Source organism: Cynocephalus volans, chromosome 3, assembly GCF_027409185.1.
Source record: "Cynocephalus volans isolate mCynVol1 chromosome 3, mCynVol1.pri, whole genome shotgun sequence".
NCBI classification, from domain to species: domain Eukaryota; kingdom Metazoa; phylum Chordata; class Mammalia; order Dermoptera; family Cynocephalidae; genus Cynocephalus; species Cynocephalus volans.
Window position 1 is genome coordinate 28,310,194 of NC_084462.1, and position 20,170 is coordinate 28,330,363.

The 20,170-nt window shown below is 47.6% G+C and overlaps 1 protein-coding gene across 2 annotated transcripts in view; it reads left to right on the top strand.

Annotated features, from left to right (window-relative positions):
* The window catches only part of CLIP2 (CAP-Gly domain containing linker protein 2), a 78,469-nt gene that overhangs the window by 35,302 nt on the left and 22,997 nt on the right, over positions 1–20,170 (top strand). For both annotated transcript variants that reach the window (XM_063089499.1, XM_063089500.1), the window contains exons 4-8: positions 12,873–12,997; positions 14,450–14,663; positions 15,432–15,629; positions 16,595–16,698; positions 18,729–18,789. In XM_063089499.1, coding sequence (XP_062945569.1) covers positions 12,873–12,997; positions 14,450–14,663; positions 15,432–15,629; positions 16,595–16,698; positions 18,729–18,789 — 702 coding nt within the window. The remainder of the gene's footprint in view (positions 1–12,872; positions 12,998–14,449; positions 14,664–15,431; positions 15,630–16,594; positions 16,699–18,728; positions 18,790–20,170) is intronic.

Genomic DNA, 20,170 nt, shown 5'->3' on the forward strand with positions numbered 1-20,170 from the left:
ATCCACCTCTGGCTTCCTCTGTCTGAGACAGGTCTTCAGACTGGATGGCAGTGGGGGGCAGAAGCACCAGCCTTTGGTCCTTCTCCCTGGTCCTGCCTCCCTGGAGAGGCAGGGGCAGGGCCTGGGAGGTCACATCTACTTGGGCTAAGGAGGATCCAGAGCATGTCCCTTTTACTTGAGGTCACAGTGCGGGGAACTCTAGCCTCCAGCAGCTCTCTGTCCGGCCCTCCCCACCTTCTCTTTAAAGTATGTACGTGCCTGGGAGGGTAGATGACCGGCTCTAGACTGACCAGAGGCTGACAGGCCTCTCTGGGGAGTCTGCTCGGCCACTCCTACCTGTTGCTTAGCCTCTCTGAGCCTCAGTTTCCCTTTCTGTCATATTTCATGCCAACTTCTCTCTCCCAGCATTTCCAGCACCCGTCCCCTCCTTATCATACCCAGCAATGACAGTTCTGTACTTCCTGGGAAAACCCAAGCCAGTCGTCCACCAAACCTGCCAGCACCTGCCCCCTCTGCCTGCCCTGGCCACCCCTCTCAGCATGCCGACAGACAGCCTCCTTGCTTTCTCCCGCTCTGCACTCCCTGCTCGTCTGTAGCTCAGCGTTCTCGAGCTCCTGCTCTCGCGCTCCCGCTGTAAAAGCAACCCTCCCACCCCGACCCTGAGACTTCCTCCAGCAATTGCCTATTTCTCTGTCCTCCTTTCAGCTAAATCCTTTGAAAGGCCTGTGTGTGGGCGTGGTCTCCACCTCTCGTTCTCTCCCATCGTCCGCGGGGGAGAAGAGAAAAAGGGGACACGGGCTGACTCCTGAGTGCCTGGCCTGGTCAGCTGGACACACGGTTGTGCTGTTTACTAAGAGGGGGAGGAGCCGGTCGGGATGGGGGTGGGTGGATAAACAACCGTGTTCTGTTTTAGACACTTATGAAAAGTTGTACTGAAGTCCTGACCCCCAGCACCCATGACTGTGATCTTATTTGGAAATAAGGTCTTTGTAGATGTAGTCATGTTAAAAGGAGGACTTTAGGGTGAGCCCTAATCCAGTACAACTGGTGTCCTATCAGAAGGGAAGAGACACAGAGGCAGACTCACAGGAAGAGGCCATGTGAAAACGGAGGCAGGAGTGGAATGATGACCAGCTGCGAGCCCAGGAGCACTGAGAATGCAGCCACCACCAGTAGCTGAGGGAAAGGCAAGGGACAGATTTTTCCCTAGAGGCTTCAAAGAGAGCACAGCCCTGTGACACCTTGAATGTGGCCTAGCCTCCAGAACTGTGAGGGAATGAATTTCTGGTGTTTTAAGCCACCCAGTTGGTGGTACTTGTTACAGCAGCTTAAGGGAACTAGTACCCGTGCAGTGGAGGCATCAAATTGGAGCGAGGCAGTAGGCAGGAGCTCAGGAGAGAGGCCATGGCTGCTGTCCCGATCTGCCTGGCTGTTCCAAGTCGTGGGCCTGGGTGGTTCCTCAGGGAAACAGCACAGGGAGAGAAGCCAAGGCCCACAGTTCTGACGCAATGCTTGGAGGTGGAGGAGGGGACCAGAGGAGTGTGCGGAATCCTAGGAGTGGAGAGAAGAACATGCTTTTCAGAGGAGGGGGAGGGATTATGGTGCTAGTTCTGCTGAAAGGTGGAGCAAGTGAGGACCAAGAACTAGCTGCTTATTTTAGGAAAGTCCCTGCAAAACAAATGAATTCAACCTGCCCATGCCATTGCTTTGGGACATGTGGGGTCTAGCTGCTGTTTGACCCAGGCCAGGAGGGACTCCAGCCCCACAGGAAATGCCTGGGTGTGGAAAAGGAAGGGCCAGGGTCTGGCCTACAGTGAGGGGAGGGGGGCAGCAAGGAAGTCACTAAGGACCATCTGGGGCTAAAATCCCCAGCCCTGACAGCACCAAATGCTGATGCGGACATGGAGCAGCAGAACTCTCATCTGTTGCTGGTGGGAATGCACATTTTGAAGACAGTTGGGCAGTTTCCTACAAAACTGAACATACTTTTACCATACGATCCAGTAGAGTCAGGCTCCTTGATATAAACCCAAATGAGCTGAAGACATGTCCACACAGAAACCTGCCGCGGATGTTTACAGCAGCTTTGTTCATAGTTGCTCAAACTTGCAAGCAACCAAGATGTCCTCCAGTAGTGAATGGATAAACTGAGGCGCATCCAGACCATGGAATATTCAGTGATTAAAAGAAATGGGCTATCAAGCCACACAAAGGCCCAGAGGAACCTTAAATGCTAAGTGACAGAAGCCAATCTGAAAAGGCTGTACACTGTATGATTTAAACTCTAGGACATTCTGGAAAAGGGAAAATTATGGGACAGTAGAAAGGTCAGTGGTTGCCAAGGTTCTGGGGGAAGGAGGGAGGATGAACAGGAGGAGCTCAGATTCTTAGTGCAGTAGAACTGCTATTGTGTGTGAAACTACCACAGTGGGTACCTGTCACACATTTGTCACAACCCATAGAATATACAACACAAAGGGTGAACCCTAACAAACTTTAGTTCATAATGTGTCACTCTGGGCTCAAGGGCTCATGAGTTGTCACATATGTGCCACACTTGTGCAAGAAGGGAACTCTTGGGAAGGGAGCGAGGGGATATGTACTTTCTGCTCAGTTTTTCTGTACACCTAAAACTGCTCTAAAAATAAAGTCTATTAATTGTTTTTAAGTTAAAGCATTTTAAAAAATGTTTAAAATTTTAAAAAGAGAAGAGTCAGGAGGGTGGGGCCTGGCACACACACGGAGTGGGGAGCCTTGGGGAGGGGAGTCTCCTGAGGTTGTGCTGCCCCTGGGTGAGGGTCAGGCATCAGACTCTTCCCCTCTGGAAACCTTTCCCTTGTTTCTGCTCTGTTCCCATCTCTGAGAGGACAGCTGCCTGGCTCTGCCATGCTAAAGAAGGAGGGAAGGACAAGGGAAGGATTTGGGTCCAGAGGCAGCTGGGGACTGAGGGTAAAGTAGCACCAACCTAGTGCTGGTGAGTGGTCTAGCCAGAGACCCCCTACCCGAGGGGAGGAGACACAGGGGGATGGAGCCCAGTGTGGGACTGAGTCCAGCTGGGATTGAGGAGGCAGTAGGATGTATGTAGTAAGTAGTGTGAGACCCACAGGGCTTTTCTGCTTACTGACCTCTCTGAACCCGTCGGTTTTTCCGTGAATGGGGTAACAGTGTCCATCTCATGGCATTGTGAGGTTTGGAATTGGTGTCTTTAATGTCCCTGGCACATAGTTCATCCTTAAGAGCGGTGGGAATGGAGGTGGTTTTAATTAAGGAGCTGGTCCCTTTCTTTTTTTTTTTTTTAATTTTATTTTGTTGATATACAATGTGGTTGATTATTGTGGCCTATTACCGAAACCTCCCTCCCTCCTCCCTCTCCCCCCTCCCACCCAACAATGTCCTTTCTGTTTGCTTGTTGTATCAACTTCAAGGAATTATAGTTGTTATGTCTTCTTCCCCCCCCCCCGGGTTCTTTTGTGTGTGTGTGTGTGTGTGTGTGTGTGTGAATTTATTTATTTATTTTTAGCTCCCACAAATAAGTGAGAACATGTGGTATTTCTCTTTCTGTGCCTGACTTCTTTCACTTAATATAATTCTCTCAAGGTCCATCCATGTTGTTGCAAATGGCAGTATTTCATTCGTTTTTATAGCTGAGTAGTATTCCATTGTGTAGATGTACCACATTTTCCTTATCCACTCATCTGATGATGGACATTTGGGCTGGTTCCAACTCTTGGCTATTGTAAAGAGTGCTGCGATGAACATTGGGGAACAGGTATACCTTCGACTTGATGATTTCCATTCCTCTGGGTATATTCCCAGCAGTGGGATAGCTGGGTCGTATGGTAGATCTATCTGCAATTGTTTGAGGAACCTCCATACCATTTTCCACAGAGGCTGCACCATTTTGCAGTCCCACCAACAATGTATGAGAGTTCCTTTTTCTCCGCAACCTCGCCAGCATTTATCGTTCAGAGTCTTTTGGATTTTAGCCATCCTAACTCGGGTTAGGTGGTATCTCAGTGTGGTTTTGATTTGCATTTCCCGGATGCTGAGTGATGTTGGGCATTTTTTCATATGTCTGTTGGCCATTTGTATATCTTCCTTAGAGAAATGCCTACTTAGCTCTTTTGCCCATTTTTTAATTGGGTTGCTTGTTTTTTTCTTGTAAAGTTGTTTGAGTTCCTTGTATATTCTGGATATTAATCCTTTGTCAGATGTATATTTTGCAAATATTTTCTCCCACTCTGTTGGTTGTCTTTTAACTCTGTTAATTGTTTCTCTTGCTGTGCAGAAGCTTTTTAGTTTGATATAATCCCATTTGTTTATTTTTCCTTTGGTTGCCCGTGCTTTTGGGGTTGTATTCATGAAGTCTGTGTCCAGTCCTATTTTCTGAAGTGTTTCTCGTATGTTTTCTTTAAGAAGTTTTATTATTTCAGGGTGTATATTTAATTTTTTTAATCCATTTTGAGTTGACTTTAGTGTATGGTGGAAGGTATGGGTCTAGTTTCATTCTCCTGCATATTGATATCCAGTTCTCCCAGCACCATTTGCTAAAGAGGCAGTCTCTTCCCCAGTGTATAGGCTTGGTGCCTTTGTCAAAGATCAGATGACTGTAGGTGTGTGGGTTGATTTCTGGATTCTCTATTCTATTCCATTGTGACCAATATGCCAGTACCATACTGTTTTGGTTATTATAGCTTTGTAGTATAGTTTAAAGTCGGGTAGTGTTATGCCTCCAGCTTTATTTTTTTTGCTCAGCGTTGCTTTGACTATGCATGGTCTTTTGTTATTCCATATAAATGTCTGGATAGTTCTTTCCATTTCTGAGAAAAATGTCATTGGAATTTTGATGGGGATTGCATTGAATTTGTATATCACTTTGGGTAGTATGGATATTTTCACTATGTTGATTCTTCCAATCCAAGAGCATGGGATATCTTTCCATCTTCTTGTATCCTCTCTAATTTCTCTCAGCGGTGGTTTGTAGTTCTCATTATAGAGATTTTTCACCTCCTTAGTTAACTCAATTCCTAAGTATTTTATTTTTTTGGTGGCTATTGTAAATGGGCAGGCTTTTTTGATTTCTCTTTCTGCATGTTCACTATTGGAGAATAGAAATGCTACTGATTTTTGTGTGTTGATTTTGTATCCTGCTACTGTGATGAAATCATTTATCAACTCCAAGAGTTTTTTTGTAGAGGCTTTAGGCTGTTCGATATATAGGATATTGTCATCTGCAAACAGGGACAGTTTGACTTCATCTTTTCCAATCTGGATGCCCTTTATTTCCTTCTCTTCTCTGATTGCTCTGGCTAGTACTTCCAACACTATGTTGAATAGGAGTGGTGAGAGTGGGCATCCTTGTCTAGTTCCTGTTCTTAAAGGAAAAGCTTTCAGCTTTCCTCCATTCAGGATGATATTGGCAGTGGGTTTATCATATATGGCTTTAATTATGTTGAGATACTTTCCATCTATATCTAACTTATAGAGGGTCTTTGTCATGAATGAGTGTTGAAGTTATCAAATGCTTTTTCAGCATCTATAGAGATAATCATGTGGTCCTTGTGTTTGATTTTATTAATATGGTGTATCACATTTATTGATATGCGTATGTTGAACCAACCTTGCATCCCTGGGATTAATCCCACTTGATCGTGATGAATAATTTTACATATGTGTTGCTGTATTCTGTTTGCTAGTTTTTTTTTTTTTTTTTTGCTAGTATTTTAGTAAGGATTTTTGCATCTATATTCATCAAGGATATTGGCCTGTAGTTTTCTTTTTTGGTTATATCTTTACCTGGTTTTGGTATCAGGATGATGTTTGCTTCATAGAAAGAGTTTGGGAGACTTGCGTCTGTTTCAATCTTTTGGAATAGTTTGTAAATAATCGGTGTCAATTCCTCTTTGAATGTTTGGTAAAATACTGCTGTGAATCCATCTGGTCCTGGGCTTTTCTTTGTTGGGAGCTTTCTGATAACAGCTTCAATCTCCTTTATTGTTATTGGTCTGTTCAGATTTTCTTCATCTTCATGGCTCAGTTTTGGGAGCTTGTGTGTGTCCAGAAATTTATCCATTTCCTCCAGATTTTCAAACTTGTTGGCGTATAGTTTATATAGTAGTCTTGAATGATTCCTTGTATTTCAGATGAATCAGTTGTAATATCACTTTTTATTTCTAATTTTTGTTATTTGAATCTTCTCTCTTCTTTTTTTTGTTAGCCATGCTAATGGTTTGTCAATTTTATTTATCTTTTCAAAAAACCAACTTTTTGATTCATTGATCTTTTGAATTGTTTTTTGGGTTTCAATTTCATTACGTTCTGCTCTGATCTTAATGATTTCTTTCCATCTGCTAACTTTAGGTTTGGATTGTTCTTGTTTTTCTAGTTCTTTAAGGTGAATTGTTAGGTTGTTCACTTGCCATCTTTCCATTCTTCTGAGGTGAGCATTTAATGCAATAAATTTCCCCCTTAATACTGCTTTTGCAGTATCCCACAGGTTTTGGTATGATGTATCATTATTTTCATTAGTTTCAATAAATTTTTTGATTTCCTGCGTGATTTCTTCTTGGACCCATATGTCATTGAGTAGAATGCTGTTTAATTTCCATGTGTTTGTATAGTTTCCAGAATTTCGTTTGTTATTGATTTCTAATTTTAATCCATTGTGGTCTGAGAAAATACATGGGATAATTCCAATTTTTTTCAATTTATTGAGACTGGATTTGTGACCTAATATGTGATCTATACTGGAGAATGATCCATGTGCTGATGAGAAGAATGAGTATTCTGAGGTTCTTGGATGGAATGTTCTGTAGATATCTGCAAAGTCCAATTGGTCTAGAGTATTGTTTAGATCTTGTGTTTCTCTGCTGATTCTTTGCCTAGATGATCTGTCCAATATTGACAGTGGGGTGTTCAGGTCCCCTTCTATTATGGTATTAGTGTCTATTTCCTTCTTTAGGTCTAATAGAGGTTGTTTGATAAATCTGGCTTCTCCAACATTGGGTGCATATATATTTATGATTGTTATGTCTTCTTGATGGATCAGTCCTTTTATCATTACGTAGTGTTCCTCATTGTCTCTTTTTATGGTTTTTAGTTTAAAGTCTATTTTGTCAGATATAAGAATAGCTACTCCAGCTCGTTTTTCTTTTCTGTTTGTATGGTAAGTCTTTTTCCATCCTTTCACTTTTAGTCTGTGTGAGTCTTTATGGGTGAGATGGGTCTCTTGAAGGCAGCATATAGTTGGGTCCTCTTTTTTAATCCAGTCAGCCAGTCTGTGTCTTTTGATTGGGGAATTTAAGCCTTTTACATTAAGAGTTGTTTTTGAAAAGTGTTGGTTTATTCCTAGCATTTTATTGATTGTTGTTTGGTTGTCTTAGGTGTCTTTTGTTCCTTGCTTTCTGATTTACTGTTTGTTTTCTGTGTTTGTTGGTTCCTTAGGTTGTAGATAGCCTTTTTGTTTGTTTGTTTTCTCTTCATGAATGCCATTTTTATTATACTAGTGGGTTTTGATTTTTCTTGGGTTTTTATGGCAGTGGTAGTTATTCTTCAGGAACCAAACCCAGTACTCCCTTGAGAGTTTCTTGTAAGGGTGGTCGTGTGGTGGTGAACTCCTGCAGTTTTTGTTTGTCTGAGAAATATACTATTTGCCCTTCATTTTGGAAGGATAGCCTTGCAGGGTAGAGTATTCTTGGCTGACAATCTCTGTCTTTTAGTATTTTGAATATATCATCCCATTCCTTTCTGGCTTTTAGGGTTTGTGATGAAAAATCTGATGTTAGCCTGATTGGGGCTCCCTTATAGGTGATTTGACGATTCTCTCTTGCAGCTTTTAAGATTCTCTCTTTGCTTTTGAGTTTTGCCAATTTGAGTATAACATGTCTTGGAGGAGACCTTTTTGGGTTGAATACATTTAGAGATCGTTGAGCTTCCTGGATCTGAAGATCTGTGATTTTTCCTATACCTGGGAAGTTTTCTGCCACTATTTTGTTGAATATGTTTTCAATGCAATCTCCTTTTTCCTCCTCTTCTGGAATACCCACGACTCGGATATTTGAGCACTTAAGGTTGTCTGATATCTCTCAGATTTTCTTCAACGCCTTTGATTCTTTTTTCTTTTCTTTTTTTTTTTTGGTCTGGTTGTATTATTTCAAACAGCCCATCTTCAAGTTCAGAGGTTCTCTCTTCAACTTCCGCAAGCCTGCTAGTTAAACTCTCTGTTGTGTTTTTTATTTCACTGAATAACTTCTTCAGTTCAGCAAGTTCTGCTACATTTTTTTTTTCAGGGCATTGATTTCCTTGTACATTTCTTCTTTCAGGTCCTGTATACTTTTCCTCATTTCATCATGATGTCTAGCATTCAGTTTCCTTAGAATTATCACTCGAAATTCCTTGTCAGTCATTTCAAGGGCTTCTTGTTCTATAGGATCTAGAGCTTGAGATTTATTATCCTTTGGTGGTGTACTTTCTTGATTTTTCGTATTTCTGGTATATTTTCTTTGATGTTTATTCATTGTGGCAGGGGGTTTCACAGTCCACATGTTTGACACTATTGACTGACTAAGATGTTGCTGTGGTTGCCAATTTGGTATGGCTACCTCAGTGACTACTCAGTTGGCTACTAGTGCCTTGGATGTGTGGTTGCCTCAGGTCTTGGGCCTGTCCGAGGAGCCACCTCTCTGGTCAGCTTGGACTCTGCCTGGCTGCTGGATCATGGGGCGGTACTGCAGGGTGTGTGGTCTCTGCTGAGCTTCCACCTCCCATGCTGGACTTCTCCCTGTTCTGTGCGCTCTTGCCCGGGCTGCTGAAATGTGCCCAGGCACTGCAGAGCGTGTGGTCTCTGCAGAGCTTCCCCTTGCCCTGCAGGATGTCTCCCTTCTCTGTGCGCGCTAGGCCGGGCTTGGGATGGAGCCAGGTGGCGGCGGTGAATCCTACCTGCTGCTGGATCGCACGGCGGCGGCCCCCCCACAGGGTGTGTGGACTCTATGGAGCTTCTCTCTCCCTTGCTGGATGACTCTGTGCTCCGTACGCATTGGGTTGGGCTGCGGGGTCGCGCGGCAGCAGTGTGGTCCCCGTGGAGTTCCCGCCTCCCCTGCCGGATGTCTCCCTGCTCCAAGCGCAGTAGGCCAGGCTGGGAATGGAGCCGGGTGCCTGCAGTGAAGCCTACCTGCTGGATCACGCAGTGGCGGCCCCACAGGGTGTGTGGTTTCTGCGGAGCCTCCGCCTCCCATGCCAGATGTCTCCCCACTCTGTGCTCACTGGGCTGGGCTGGGAATGGAGCCGGGTGGCGGTGGTGAAGCCTATCTGCCGGATTGTGCGACAGCGGCCCCACAGGGCATGTGGTCTCCGTGGAGCTTCTGCCTCCCCTGCTGGACGTCTCCCCGTTCCATATGCACTTGATGTTATGTTTTTATAGTTTAAATTGGTTGATTTGTGGGAGAGAGTGACACTAGGGACCGTCTATTTCACCATCTTGACCGGAAGTCTCGGAGCTGGTCCCTTTCAGATACACCTGAGGCATACTTGGGTGTGTCAGGAGAAGGTCACATTTAGACAGGCATATTTAGGTTCAGATTTTCAGTCCCTGCTGAACCTGCACTAGAATGACAGTGAAAGATTTTTTGAAAAAAGATTTTAAACCCTCAAGGACAAAGAACAGCAGAGGCGACCATACAACATGACTGGGACCCATCGAAGCCAGGGCCGGAGCTGGCGGCCAGGAAACAGAGAAGCAGTTGATGTCCTGCTCACACATGGGCCTCTGGAAATGGGGCTGATGGTAGGGCCAGAAGCGGGAGGATTGGCTTAAAAGTCTTTAGACCTCATCCCCTGCACCTGTTCCCTTCTGCCCAGGGACTGTTCCTCCAATCAATGTCTGGGATGGGCATTTAGTTTCTAGTGACAGCCAGAGAGAATCCTTGGATGAGGGGACCCCAGACAGGTTGGACTAAAAGATGAGGATCAAATGAACACGTGTGTTCTGAAGGCTGGGCCCCTCTCCCCACCAGCTGCTTCCTCACTCAGCTGCCTGTGTGCTGTTGGCCACATCTGCACCGGTCCTCCAGGGAAATGGCAGGCGTTAAATATGAACAAAATGCTGCCGAATGCATGAATGTGAATATTCACGATGTGAGTATTCATACAAATGTGACCATTCAGTTAACAAAAAAGCTCTAGGAAATGAAAAATAGGATCACAGCAATAAGAAACTCCACAGAAATGTTAGAAGGTAAAGTTAAGGAAATCTCTAAGAAAGCAGAGCAAAAAGACAGGAGAGAACAGAGAAGAATATTAGAAAACTTGTCCTGTATATCCAACTTCCAAATGATTGTGGTTGCAGAGAGAGAACAGGGAAAGAGAAGGGAAGGAATCACATAAGTAATTCGAGAAAATTCCCCAGGATTGACAAGGGTTTTTATTGAAAGGGCCCATGGGATCCCAGGACAGTGGGTGGAAAGAGTCCCACAGCAAAGCACCTCGTATGAAGCTGCAGAACCCTGGGACAAAGAGGACAAAGAGGACAAGCTGTAGCCTTCCAGAGTGAGAAGACAGGTCTCACATAAAGGATCCAGAATCTGGATGGCTTTGAACTTGTCAGCAGCCACAGCAGAAGCTTAGAATACACCAAGGGAGCCTTCAAAATTCTTAAGGGATAGACCCAGCCAAACTATTATTCAAGAATAACAGCAAGAGAACTGGAAACAGGTGTTCACACTGAAACTTGTATACGAATATTCATACCAACATTACTTGTAAGAGCCAAGGAGTGGAAACAACCTAAACGTCCATCAGCAGAGGAGTGGATTTACAGAGTGTGGTGTATCTGTACAATGGAAAATCATTTGGCCGTAAAAAGGAAGGAGATACTGATACGTGCTACAGTATGGGTGAACCTTGAGAACATTATGCTAAGTAAAAGAAGCCGCACACAAATGGCCACACATTGTGATTCCTTTTATATGAAATGTCTAGCATAGGCAGATCTGTAGAGACAGAAATCAGACTAGTGGTTGTCAGGGGCTGGGGAGAGGAGGGATTGGGCAGTTACTTTTTTTTTTTTGGCCGTGACTGGTACCAGGATTGAACACTGGACTTTGGTGTTGTCAGCATCAAGCTCTAACCAACTGAACTAAGTGGCCATGGGTATGGTGTTTCTTTTCAGGGGGGTAAAAAATGTTCTGGAATTAGGTAATGGTGATGGTTGTGAATGTACTAAAACCTGCTGAGTTATACATTTTTAAATGGTGAATTTTATGTTACGTGAGTTTTACCTCCAATAAAAAAAAGAGAGCAGGTGGAATTAGAAATACTTTTAGATATGAAGAGCCTAACTACTTTATTTCCTCACATACCTTTTCTTAGAAAGTCACAGAAGGATGTGCTCTACCAAAGTAAGTGAGTAAACGATGAAAGAAGAAGACATGGAATCCAGGAAGTGGTCATGGAGCCCGGGAGAGTGATGGGAGGTCCCAGCTGCTGGCCACACTGCAGGGGACTAGCAGTCAGTCCAGCCTGGGGTGGACCCCACGTCTCCTGAGGAGACATCTTCAGAAAGAACGGCCTAGAATTCCCAGTGCCTCTGAGCATCTTGGCAGGAGATTTAAACTTGAAAGAGTTTGGGGTTGAATTAGTGTTGCAACTATAAAAACTAGGCAAAGAATTGTAAAAGACAGTTATTATCTGAAGGAAAAACATGCTGGGAAGGAAAGGTAACTGCAATCTACATGCTCACCTGTGAGTGGCTCTCCCAGTCATCGCGCTGTGGACGCAGAGTCTAATTAAAGTTAAGATAAGCATGGATAGGGTGGAGAGCTTGAACATGCGGGGTGGGGGGACCTGGAGGTGGTGGGGAGCTCGTGCCTCACCGTCCTCGGTGGAAAGCTGATGGGAGGTTGCTGCAAACTGAAAAATCAAGAAGCAGAAAAACAAGCATGTTATTTAGAGATAGGGAGGCAAACACCAAAATATTTTGGTTTAAAAATTATAAGTGTTTGCTTCTGGGGAGAGGTAAAGAAACATCTGGGGCTTTTTAAGGCTTTGGAGGTATTTGACTCTATAATCTACGCATATGTATAACTTGGATTTTAAAATTTTAAACTGTTATTCACACTTGTTATTTTTCTGTTGTGAGTTTTTAAAAATAGTGATAAAATATATATTGCATAAGAGTTGTCATCCTAACCATCTTTATTTATTTATTTTTGTTTGTTTGTTTTTTTGGTGGCTGGCCAGTACAGGAATCTGAACCTGAGACCTTAGTGTTACAAGGCTGTGCTCTAACCAGCTGAGCTAACCAGCCAGGCCCTAATCATCTTTAAGTGTATGGTTCAGTAGTGTTAAGTATATTCACATTATGTGAAACAGATCTCCAGAACTTTTTCATTTTGCAAAACTGAAACTCTGTACCTATCACTCAATAACTCCCCATTTCCCCCTCCCTGCTAGCTCCTGGTAACCACCATTAATACTGTTTTTAAGGATAACATTTACTGAGGCTCTAGTATGTACCAGACACTGTACATACTGTACTTAATTCTTACAAAAACCCTTTTTACAGATGACGATGCTGAGGCTCAGAGAGGTCAGGTAACTTGCCCAAGCCCACACAGCTTGTAAGTGGCAGAGTTTGGATGCAGGTCTGTGGGCCTGTCTCCAAAGTTTGTGCTCTTGCACAAGACAGCCCTGGGAGGCACTGGCTAACCTGTATCCCTCCCAGCTTTCCTTGGGTGTCTCCTCATCATCCCCTAGATTTCCTGTCCCCTGCGTATTGGAAGGGAGGGATGGGATGAGCCTGGGCACCTGGGTGCCCATACCTTCTCTGCCTGTGTGCGCTGCATCCTCTGGACTTGAGTCTCTCCGTGTGCCAACAGGTTGGCGGGACGAAGACTGGTGTGGTGCGGTATGTGGGGGAGACAGACTTTGCCAAGGGCGAGTGGTGTGGTGTGGAGCTGGACGAGCCCCTTGGGAAGAATGATGGGGCAGTGGCGGGCACAAGGTATGGTGGGCTTTCCCTGGGGAGTATGGGAGGTGCTCCTCTTCACCAGGCATGGGTGCAGGGGATGGGGGTGGGACATCTGAGGAAGCCAGTATTTAGTGTGTTGTGTCAGACACCATGATCTAGGTGCTTTCTCTTCCCCTCTCTCTCACAGACTGCTAAGGTGGAGGGGGATTACCATCCCATTTTACAGATGAGAGAACAGAGGCCAGAGAGGTCATTGCTCAAGGTCACACAGTCACAGGCAAGTGCTAGGAGAATCTGCCTGTCCCCATGTTCCTTTCACCATGCCATCCATGGCTAAGTGGGGCAGGAGCACGCATCCTCTGCCTTCTGGGGGTGCCCCTGGATGACACATGAAATAGACAGTGTCCAGTGCTTTTACAGCCAAAGGCGAGTGTCACAAGGGTGTTGAAGCTTTTACACCATCTGATTAAAGGGAATTGACTGTGAGGTTGCTGAGTTGAGGAGGGTCTGAGGCTGTGTCTGGGCTCATTGGAGCTGGGGGAGCAATGTGGCCAGTGAATGATGTTTATCACAGGTGTAGACTAAGGTGAGAAAGCCCAAGTCCCTGTGCTGACTGTCCCTGGGCTGGATTCTATGGTCTGGCTGAGGCTGTGACAGTTCTGAGCAGGAGTGGCCACTGAGGTGCAGGCTGAATCATCAGGGGAAGAGCCCAGCTTGCCCCAGGCTTCAAAGGAAGATGGGTTTGCTCTTGGAAGAGGCTTGAAGAGGATACACTAGGCAGGGGGGATGGTCTGAGCAAAGACCTGGAGGTGGGAAGTGGCAGGATGGGGTGGTAGTTTCAAGGTGAATCTGAAACGGAACAGTTCTAGTACTGGTAGTTGTGTGGAATCCATGACCAGAGAGGTTTGGAGAGAAGAGAATCCAGGTTTCCATGACCTTTTTTGCCTTCCTGTTTTCAAGATGGATATTTCTCTCAACTGACTCTTGTTTTCAGAATTCAGGGGCAGGTTGGGCAGCAGCCCCCACCCCACCCCAGGGTGTCTCTATCAGGCTTTTGTTCCTCCATTCAGGGAGCTTCATGGGCAGAGAGCTGATGGGATTTCTTGGTTCTGGAGGTGGACTGAGAGCAGTCTGAGAATGGGGTTGCAGCTATGGCTGGAGACCTCTGGACTGTCTGTGGGAGCCAAGTGTAGTGGCTTTGGCGCCCAGCAGACTGGGAGGCCCAGTCCCAGCTTTGCCACTTAACCAGCTGTGTGACTGTGAGCAAGTTACTTAACCTTTCTGAGCCTAAATTTCCTCATCTGTGAACATAGATAAAGTTGGGTGATTGAAATGAGCATTCATGTAAAGGGACTGGCAGAGTGGGTTCCAGTAACTGTTATTCCCCCAACCCCCAAGAGAATTCCCACTGGCTGTTCACAGCTGCAGGTGAGGCTCCAGGCTGTGGGGCTGTGATGGCAGCATTGGTCTTTCCTGCTTCCCCAGGTACTTCCAGTGCCCACCCAAGTTTGGTCTCTTCGCACCCATCCACAAGGTGATCCGCATCGGCTTCCCATCTACCAGCCCTGCCAAGGCCAAGAAGACCAAGCGTATGGCCATGGGTGTCTCGGCGCTGACCCACAGTCCCAGCAGCTCCTCCATCAGCTCTGTCAGCTCTGTGGCCTCCTCTGTGGGGGGCCGGCCCAGTCGCAGTGGCCTGGTGAGTGTGGGGCTGGGGAGGGGACTACTCTGATGTGTGTATAGGGCATCGGGATGGTGGGTTCCAGGTATTCCAGTCTGCCTTGACTTACTCTGGTTCCAGGCATCCCTCAGTTTGGAGTTTTTAAATAAAGATGAAAGTCTATGTCTTTTTATAGGGAAGATTGATCCATTTACATTTATTGTTATTCTAATTTATTTGTTTACTTTTTGTGGCAGCTGGCTGGTACAGAGGTCTGAACTCTTGACTTTGTTATTATAAGACTGTATTATAACCAACTGAGCTAACCACCAGCCCTGTTGTTATTTTTTATATTACTGATTTGTTGGTAGCCTAAGCCTTTCTCTGGGAGTTAAGGAGGATCATACAGATGCAGGACAGAGGGTTCAGAAAGGCTGGCACAGGGACCCTGGGTAAGGGGAGAAGAGGAGGCTGCTCAGTGGGGATGGACAGAGGTCCTTTGGTCCAAGCTCTTCCTGGCCAGGGAAAAGGTGACCAAAGTGAGGGAGCACATCATTAGCTGAGCCCCCAGGAGCTGAATCTCCTGGGAGGGGGAGTTCCCCAAATCTCAAACATTACAGTTCCCTGCTGGGTGAGTCAGCAGGGGCCAGGGTGTCCTGGGCCCTGGCAGGAGGAGGAGCAACCCCCTGGAAGTGAAGCACTTGGGTCCCCCACCTGCTGGGCCACTGTGGGTTAGACCAGATGGAGCCAGCTGACCCACAGTTTCCCAGATCCCTGAGTCCTGCCTGCACCCACACCTTCCTGCAGCTTACTGAGACGTCTTCACGCTACGCCCGGAAGATCTCAGGCACGACGGCTTTGCAGGAGGCGCTGAAGGAGAAGCAGCAGCACATAGAACAGTTGCTGGCTGAACGGGACCTGGAGCGGGCCGAGGTGGCCAAGGCCACAAGCCACATCTGTGAGGTGGAGAAGGAGATCGCCCTACTCAAGGCACAGCATGAGCAGGTGGGCGGCAGGCGGGGCCACAGTGGGGGGAACCAAGGGCACCTTCTCCAGCCAGTCTTGCAAAGTCACAATGCTCAGAGTAGAGAACCTGGGATGTGCAGAGAAATGCTAAGATGTACATTAGCAATGCCCATACCCCTCCTGTCCAGAAATAACCCTTAGTAGCCTGGTGAATTTCCTTCCAGTCTTTTCTCTCTCTGTGTATGAGCAAGTCTACGTACTTTCAGAACCTGGCTACAAACTTCTGTATCCTGCTTTTTTTCCTACGTAATATAGTGCTAGCATTTTCTAGGTCATGGAAAATTCCTTCTTAATGGCTGTATTGTCACCATCACGGACTGTGTTCTTACTGACATGGCCAGTCCTCTCCTATGGTTTAGATTGTTTCTAATTTTTCACTTTTTCTACATAATACTGCAGTAAACCTGTTTTGTATCCAACTGTCTACATCTCAGATCATGCTTTCAAGCAGATTTGGAGGCTGGATTTCAGGGAAGTGAACCCTTGCCCCAAGCTTTGGGGCTGCTGCCATCACATGCTTAGTCTTTGCTCTGCAATTTGTCTCTGCGTGACAGCCCCCTTCTGGGCCCTGTCCCCATTTGGGGCTTGGCCCACCCCTCCTTGGGTGTCAGGATTGATAAGGTCAAGTTCACGTGTGTGCTGTGACACGGGTCTTCACAAGACAATAGGTCTCGGGCCCTTATGGGTTGAGGGGGTGGTGGGTATTGGGGGCAGGTAGGTCTGGGTCTCACTGCCTCTGTCATTCCTTGTGCTCTGCTGGACCCTCTCTCCTCATGTCTTAGGCCTATTGTTCATGCCCATCTGGGGCTGGCAGGAAAATAGGGGCAGCTGGGGTTCCAGGCCAGGCTCTTTGCAACACTCCTGCCTCTCTCCTACCCACGCCCTGGACCCCATGCCCCAGGAGGCTGACTCTGAACCTGTCCTGGGCCTTGCTCGGGACCCAGTATGTTGCAGAAGCAGAGGAGAAGCTGCAGCGGGCCCGGCTGCTGGTGGAGAGTGTGCGAAAAGAGAAGGTAGACCTGTCCAACCAGCTGGAGGAGGAGAGGAGGTATGTGCTACCCCTGTCCTGGCCCCGGCCCTGGGGGAATATTCCTGAGCCTCGTTAGGGAGGACAAGGATGTGCACAGGCTCAGGAATAGCAGACCTGGGTTCCAGCCCTTCCTTCACCACCTACTGGCAATTTCACCCTGGAGCAATGACGGGAGCTCTGGGGGCCTTAGTCTTCTCATCTGCGAAGTGGGCCATGGTCCCTATCTCTTACAGTTTTGGAGGCTGGGCACACGGGAACACAACATTTGTTTGCTGCTGGAGTTCACTGTTCCTACCTGTCCAGCAGCATAGCATTAGGAGAAAGCCCAGGGGTGGACCTGTCATTCCAGGTGCCCTTGGGGAGCTAAGCACTGGGAAGAAGGCCACATGTCCGTATGCCACCACTGTTAGCCAGTTCATGTCCACAGAGCTTCCCCCTGTGCCAGGTCCAACTGACCTGGAGCTCTCTTCCCATTTTACATGTAGGAATATGTGGCTCAGAGAAGCAGCAGCAAAGGGTCCCTTGAAATAGCTGTGTGCAGGTGTCAGCCCTGTGCTGAGTGCATTACTGGCATCATCTCTCCAGTCTTACAATTAGCACAGGAGGCAGGTGCTGCCCCCATGTCACAGATGAGAAAACTGAGGCCCAGCACAGGAAGGGACTTGGTGGGGATGCAGGTTCTCTCTGCCCTGCCCCAGTGGCACATGGGGATTGCGGTTCCATCTGTGTGTTTTTGAGGCTGCTCCAGGAATGTGGGGAGAAGTCTGCACCACCCAGGGAAGCTTCTGGCCAAGGACAGGAGCAGGAGGGCTTTAATGAGTCCTAAGAAACCACTGAAAGATGAAGACATATCTCACTCCATACCCTCACTCAATACTCCATATCTCACTCCAACCCCTGAACCAAAGACACAAGGTGGGGACATGGGGCTGACAATGGACAAAGGTTTGTTGTGGCTCCAGAGCCTCTCTTTACCTCCTAGATAATACACAGATTTCTGCATCTCCGTCCCCTCCCCCATGCAGGAGCCAGCCCCTGTCCTCAGCACCTCCTCCCCACTTTGGTTTGCTTTTTGGGCTTTTAGCCAAGGCATGTGCTCCACAGGCTGTCTTACTGTCTGACTTGGGGAGATGAGGGTTTATTTATATCTGCCTGAGATCGTCCTTGGAGCTCACACATCTGGTTCCCATGGCAATGTGCCTAATGCCGACAAATAAAAACAGATCTTTAAGGCATTGTCTGAGTTGTGTTTCAGGAGGGGCCTGGGTTCAAGTTCTAGCATTGCCCTGTGTATGCCATGTGACCTTGGACCGGTTACTTGCCGTCTCTAGGCCTCAGTTTCCTCATCACCTGTGCTAGGAATTGTGAGGAGGCCCCAGTAAGAGCAGCTTTGAGCTCTTATGTGTGGCTATAATTGAGGTGGGCCTGTGTCTCCCCTATGCTGTCTTGGCACGCATGTGGGTAAGTGTATCTCCCTGCAGGTGGCCTCCAACGCCTGCAGCAGAGCACTCAGGGCTCTCTACATCCAGGAAGAGCCCAGAGAATGGGGATTGGGACCTTGACCCCGATCTTGAGGCCTGTGAATGAGAGCAGGGTCAGCAGAACAGGAAGCCCACTCTCCTGCCTTCTGTCCTCCTCCCTCCCCACAGATTGTTCCCTGTGGCAGTGTTTGTCCCCTGCAGTGATGAAAACAGAGCCATCACTAGCATCACTGTGCTTCCATTTACAGTCCACTCTGTCCTTTACTCCCCACAACCATCCTGGCGAGGAAGGATGTTGCAATAAACACTCCCACTTTAGAGGCACTGGTGGTGCTGCTTAGGGTGCAGGTTGGGAAGTTGGGAGGTCTGGAGGTTTCCAGGAGGCTCTGCCTCCTCAGCCACAGGAGTCTGGGCAGGTCCCTGCTCTGCTGGTCCAGTCCCCTTTGCTTGGTCTGAGCTTAGACTCTGGTCCATCTGATGGTCCTGTTTCTCTCTGCCATCCTTGACTTGGTGAAGCCTATCACTATGGGCAAAGCTTAGTCAGCCCCCTTTCTCCTTCCCCCACAGGAAGGTGGAGGATCTGCAGTTCCGAGTGGAGGAGGAGTCCATCACCAAGGGAGACTTGGAGGTAATGGTCAAAGGCCCATAGGCCCCTCCCCTGGGCTCACTCAGCACCCCAGGCCTAGCCCTTGCCATGGCAAATGTCCATGAGGTCCAGGCAGCAATTCTGGGCCCCCCCCGGGAGGGGGTTGGGGGGATTACAAGAGAGAAATGGAGAGGGGTTAAAGGTCGCACCCTGGGAGAATGGAGAAGGGACAGGCCTTGAGACACTTGGATGTCAGGTGGGAATGGCTCAGCTCCAAGAGCCCAGAGGCTTTTTATGCCACAACTGGGTGGGGTGGGCAGGATGGACCAAGGGCAGCAAGGATGCAAGGCTGGGCTTGAGAACTTAGTGGCTGGATACCCCTTTCCCTTCTTGTTTGGCAGTAGCCCTACAGGTGTCCCTTGGGCCCTTGGTTCATCTTGGATTCCAGGTAAATTTTGTCTGGAAGTAGTAGCTTGTTGAGTCACAGAATTTATAGCTGAGACTCAGAAAGGCAAAGGGATTCACCCAAGCCCTGTGGCAAGTCAGCAGCCACTGGGACCAGGGACCAGGACACCTGATTCCTGACCCAGCCCATAAGCCTGGTGAGTGCTGAAACTCCTCCTCAGTTATAACACCTAGACATTCTGGCCTGGAGCAGGAAGGACCTTTCACTGTCCAATCTGACCCACCGTTTCTGAGCCAAGGGATTGGGATGCTCAGATTGAAGGGCCCCACTCCCATTCGGAAGCCTGCCTCACCAAACTATGCAGAGACCACAGGGCTCATGAGGCCACCGTTGGGTGGGCAGGAACACCTGAAGCTGTCAGATGGAGTAGGGGACAGTGAATTCAGTCCCTCTCCACACACTGGTTCTGGACCTAACTGGCCTCAGGCAGCCTCTTCCCTTCTTCAGGCCTGTTTCTTCAGCTGCAAAATGAGGAGGTTGGACTAGCTCAGTGATTCTGAAACTGGAGGGCTTATTCAAACACAGAATGCCGGCCCCCACCCTCAGAGTGTCTGATTCAGTAGGACTGGGTGGGACCCAAGAACGTGCGTTTCTAACACCTTTCTAGCTGACGCGGTCAAGGGACCATATTTTGGGAATCACCATACTAGATCATTTCTGAGCTCAAATGAGAAATGACGTTTTCTGATGTGAAAGAGCCACACTTAAGCCCCCTACGACTTCCAGTTCCCCACTAGCAAATGTCCTGTCCCTGGATGACACTGGCTTGGGGTGGGGGAGGAAGGATGTGTGATCGGCTTGGGGTCGCTGCCAGCCGCTGCTGCTGGAACTTAAGGCATGGATGTCGGGGCACAGCTGGGGGAGCCTCAGCGCAGGGACAGGGTGTTATCCTTTAAGTTTCCCTCGAAGCCGAGGGGCCGGTCATGTGGCAAGGTCGGGGAGGGCTCCTGGGGAAAC